Source organism: Colossoma macropomum, unplaced genomic scaffold, assembly GCF_904425465.1.
Source record: "Colossoma macropomum unplaced genomic scaffold, Colossoma_macropomum, whole genome shotgun sequence".
Lineage (NCBI taxonomy): Eukaryota > Metazoa > Chordata > Actinopteri > Characiformes > Serrasalmidae > Colossoma > Colossoma macropomum.
In genome coordinates, this window is record NW_023494791.1 from 17,171,258 (window position 1) to 17,176,309 (window position 5,052).

Sequence of the window (5,052 nt, forward strand, 5' to 3'; positions counted from 1 at the left end):
CGGACAGGCCCCGCCTCCTGCACTGTGATTGGCTAATAGTACACGGTCTCCTGCGCTAAGATGTGGCTAGTAATGTCCTATTTGTCAGACTGTGTGTGTGAGTATGAAGCAGTAGCGATTCCCAGAGCAGACGGAAAGGCTTGACGGAATATAGGTGGGGAAATCAAGGCGATAGCCACTGGACACCGGACGGTGCTGAGGCATGATAATGTGGAGACCTCCCTTTTCCGGGAGAACTTGACTGTATTCCTAAGATATTTCGCACGGGCAGCTATTACAGAGTCAATTTTAGCAACAACACCAAAAAGAAAATGAAACAGTGTAAAAAGTGTGAATCAAAGTGAACTGTATCACGATATACCAGACCACACCGCGGTGGGCTGCGCGTTTTGATCGCATATCTTCATCATTTTAAGCCTATTTTAAACGAACAGGACACATTGTATTGATTTCGACTCTTATAACAATCTCTTAGAGCAACCCCTATACATACAAACAGGCGCGCGCGCCCGCTCAATAAGGAATTTAAGTCTCTATTTCTTGGCCTAATGAAATTAAACTCACCGAAATAGTGTTTAGTATAGGAAGTGCAAAGGACTTTTGCTTTCTTTTCTTTGTTTAGAGTAAAATTGGGTTTATAATCTGACAATGTTGCCATTAGGTTAATGCACTAGACTAGACTGTTCGTATAATAATAATAATAATTATAATAACAATAATAATAATAATAATAATAATAACAATAACAACAATAATAATAATAATAACAATAATAATATTATTATTATTATTATTATTATTATTATTATTGTTATTATTATTATTATTATTATTGTTATTGTTATTATTATTATTACATACTTAAAAGCTAATATTAATATAGTTTTAAATGGACTGTTTACGGTTTTCCTCCAGGTCGGATTTGCTCTGTAAGAAGTCATATTAAGGAGAATTTGAGAACAGCAGTCTGGTGTTCTTCTTTGAGCTGAAACGTTACATTGTTTTGGGGGGAGCTGCTTATTTGCGATTTCACTGGTCAGCCCTGACCGCCCCCCTTTTCTAATTAGCCCGCCTGAAAAGCTGCAGAGAGACAGAGGGGGAGAAGAGCAGCAGAGGCTGCGAGCAGCAGCACACAGCACACAGAGCGCGCGCGCACACACACAGCACACACACGCGGCTGCGCTCAGTCCCCGCGCGGAGACGGACTGGACACCAGCGATCACACACACACTCACACACTCATCGCCTGCTTAGAACATCGACTATCTGTAAGTGGCACTTTAGATGATTTGCTTCATTGTAAATGCCAATTTAGCATGTAGACCTGAGTAGATGTACTTTGGTAGATATTGGAAACATGAAGTTCAGCTTCCCAGTTAGTGTTTATGCTTTAAGATGCAGTTAAGGGAGCCAGTCGTTTTCAGAAGCTTGAGAACTGAACTAGCTATCAGAGCGTATTTGATACTAATTGTGATTTCATATCCTATGGACCGCATTATTTATTTCCAAGGTTTTAAATACATCCCTTTATAATAACACATTAGAAGGATGTATAGTAAAATAACGCGAATGTAGACCAACAATGACAGGTCTACATATGTGTTATGCTGTCTGTAGTGCAGGCCTGTGATTACTATTATTAACCTTCACCGTGCTGGACTATTTAGCTTAATCACTGACGTTCACTTTTCAGGACTTGGCCATGGAGCCCACCTTTACGGCGCGCTCGCTGTGGACTAACGACAGCAAATTTCTTCATCATCATGCCACGGATTTGTTCACCAGTGTCCAAGTCACCCAGGACATCCCGGCTGGAGCGTCTTTCGGACCTTGTCTTCTCCATAATACATTCTATGACACTATAGCTTTCATCGCCCTGAAGTCGTTTGACAAGAGAGAGAAATCCTACGTGTTTAGGGTGAGTTTTTCACAAGTGTGTAATTCAGTGGCATTCAACTCGTGGGAAATAATCACAAATATCAACATTTAGATTTATATAAGCCCCAAAACGGGGACATTAGATATAATGTCAATTTTGCAGTATACTGTGGTTCTACTCATTAATGTGTATAGTATGTGCAAATTCACTATTTCATGTGTGTAATGGGCCTGTATGCATTTATCTGATGGGCACGTCCTTCATCAACAGGTAGATCCTGAGGCTATGAAGAGCTCTCCGTTAGTGGTGCCCTGGCTGAGACTAGTGCAAGCCGCCATGAACACGGCCGAGCAGAACACCGAGGCTTTTCTGAAGGCAGGACAGCTGTATTTTCGGACTACTCGCCCCGTGAGGAGAGGAGAGGAGCTGTTCGTGTGGTATGATGAGGAGCTCTCTCATCTCCTGGGCCTGAGCGACATTAAACCACGAGCTGTAGCTGATGGTGAGGAGCTTATCAACGCTACATTCGTCCACTGCTAGCTGAAACCTTTTCTACTAGATTCAACGCTTCAAGAAGAAGGTGGTTCTTTGAGTCATACCTCAGAACAGAGGATGTAAAACCGGTCCTCAGGGACCCACAGACGGTCCACATCTTTGCTTGGAGCTTCAGGTCTGCCATAGAAGAACCGTTTTAGTGCTCTGAATAACTATGTTTAAAAATGAAATGGTGAGAGTGCAGAACCCTTTAAAAGTATAAAGAACGTTCACATTATGTACTTTCTTTATCAGTTTACGCTATGTGGATGTTCTTTAAACTCTCATCTCATTTACAAAAATGGTGCTCGTAAGAACCATCCATTGAAACGTTCTTTAAGGACCCAAACATGGTTCTTCTATGTGGCATCACGCAAAGAACTCTTACTCATAGTCACTCATAGAATGGTCTAAACACAACAGGCCTACCTATTTATTTATTTATTTATTTATTTATTGCATGTTTTATCTCTCCAATGTCCATACCCATTTGGCTGTAATCAGTGTAGTTATATTGTTCTTTATCAATCTCAGGAACAGTAAATGCAAATATTAGAGATATTTGATATTGTGTCCTGAATATTTCATTGATTTAACAACCATTCATTTATTAAAGACAATCACTGCCTCAGTAAGAAGGCCAGTCATGCGTAAAGACGCACTAGCACGTCTTTATATTTATTCTCAGTCTATTATTATCTTTAGCCTAACCTTTATTTATTCCACTAAAATTACTCTTAAGTACTTCTTCTGTAAGACATTCATAACAGCAGCAGACTGACACATCTTCTTTCTCTGCAGGCTTGTCGTGCGGAAGGTGTGGTCAGGCCTTCAGGAATGAAAACCCGTTCCTCGCTCACTGTCGCTTTCTGTGTGCTCAAGTCAAACCGGCGGTGATGCGCGCGGACGCGGAGCAGAAGCGACAGCGCCGGGTCACCACCGACTTCCACAACATCGCCCGAGATCTGGAGCATGGGGAGCAGAAGAAAGCCGAGGACGCGCTCACGTCGCGAAAACGAAAACACGACGAAGCCCCGAGCCCGCGGAGCAGAAAGCCCGTTTTATTGGAGAAAACCAACCTCGACCACAGCAGCGACCACAGGCATGGCCACGGCTCAGCGGAGCCCGGCGAGAAACTGGCCGGCCTCAGCGAGCCAGCTCCCGAGCTAAAGAGCGGCAAAAACAGCGCGTTCGCGGAGATTAAGAAAGCAGCGGAGCTGTGTGTGGATGTAAGGAGGGAAAACCCGTCTGTGTCGAGTTACCGCGCGGAGGTGGTGGCAGACGCGGCCCTTCAGTCCGAATCGAGCGCCTTCTCCTTCGTACTGCCCGGCAGTGCGCATGCGCAACAGAAGAGCGCCTTCTGCAAACCCCATAAGCGCGCCGCTACTGAAGGCCTGCAGCATCCGGGGCCTCCTCTGTGCAGCCCGCACGAGCTGCTGGACGACGTCTCAGAATCGTTCAGCTCTAAGAGCGCCGTGGGCTACAGAAACCTTCTGGCCTCTCACTTGTTTCAGGCTGACCCGGCCGGCGTCCAGACCGTGGCCGCCGCTCCGCTCCTCTACGCGCCGGAGCAGTGGAGCGGAGGTGTGAGCGGTCAGCTGCGCGCCGCCTCCTCCCTCACTCTTCTGCCCGCCACCTTCGGCTCGCTGCAGGGCGTCTCCGTGCAGAACTGGTGCGCCAAGTGCAACCTCTCCTTCCGCATGACCTCCGACTTGGTGCTGCACATGAGGAGCCACCACAAGAAGGAGTTCGCTGCCGAGTCTCAGGCGCGCAGGAGGAGGGAGGAGAAACTCACGTGCCCCATCTGCCACGAGTACTTTCCGCGAGCGCCATCACCTCTCACGACACATGACTTCTCACAACTGAAGGACTAACAGGACTGTCGTGTATTGGAATGCATTGCTACCTTTAATGCGTGTTGTATTGCACCACCAATCCTGGTCCTGCATATCGACCACCCTGGACAGTGCAGATGCATCATACCTGGCTCTAACGTCCGGATGCTCCTGAATACCTTCATTACCTGGGTCAGGTGTGTTAGATTAGGGGTGGAGCTAAACTCTGCAAGGTGGTAGATCTTCAGGAGTAGGACTGGTCACTCCTGGTGTAGGCCATAGGGGAGTAGCAGAAGCTAAAACTGCAGACATGCGTGATTGACTTAGGTCACCTAAGTAGAGAACCAAGGCGAAGCTGATCTAGCTCACTTAATTAGAGAACCAAGGCTAAGTAGGCCTATAGAGAAACAATAAGCACTTTTCTGGGGGGCTTTACTGCAAGGTAGTCTACAGCTCATGTCCTCTGAGCAGTGATGGCATAGTGCAGAGGCATGACTACTTGCTTGAGTCTTACAAGTCATTGATGAATATGACCAGGCCCTGCAAGGCCACTTGAGTGGTCTAGACAAGTGTTGCCCAACCATGGTCCTTGAGACCTCCCTGTCCTGTTCATCTTACTGTTCTTCCTGCTCTAATAAACCCACTTCAGCTCCCACTTCAGGAGTTAATAATGAGCTGATTTGGTGGATCAGGTGTGTTGGGAGCAGAGAAAACACTAAAATGTGCAGAGCAGGGAGGCTCCAGGACTGGTGTTGGGACACAACGGGCTAGACCAGAGGTCACCAGCTCTGGCACTGGAGATCT

The 5,052-nt window shown here is 46.4% G+C and overlaps 1 protein-coding gene across 1 annotated transcript; it reads left to right on the forward strand.

Annotated features, from left to right (window-relative positions):
- Positions 1 to 1,197: 1,197 nt before the first annotated feature.
- On the forward strand, positions 1,198 to 5,052 carry prdm8 (PR domain containing 8). The gene is given in 5 exon segments (XM_036573441.1): positions 1,198 to 1,268; positions 1,694 to 1,918; positions 2,150 to 2,381; positions 3,215 to 4,230; positions 4,232 to 5,052. Coding segments are annotated over 4 exon segments (1,512 nt in total). The 5' UTR covers positions 1,198 to 1,268; positions 1,694 to 1,702; the 3' UTR covers positions 4,280 to 5,052.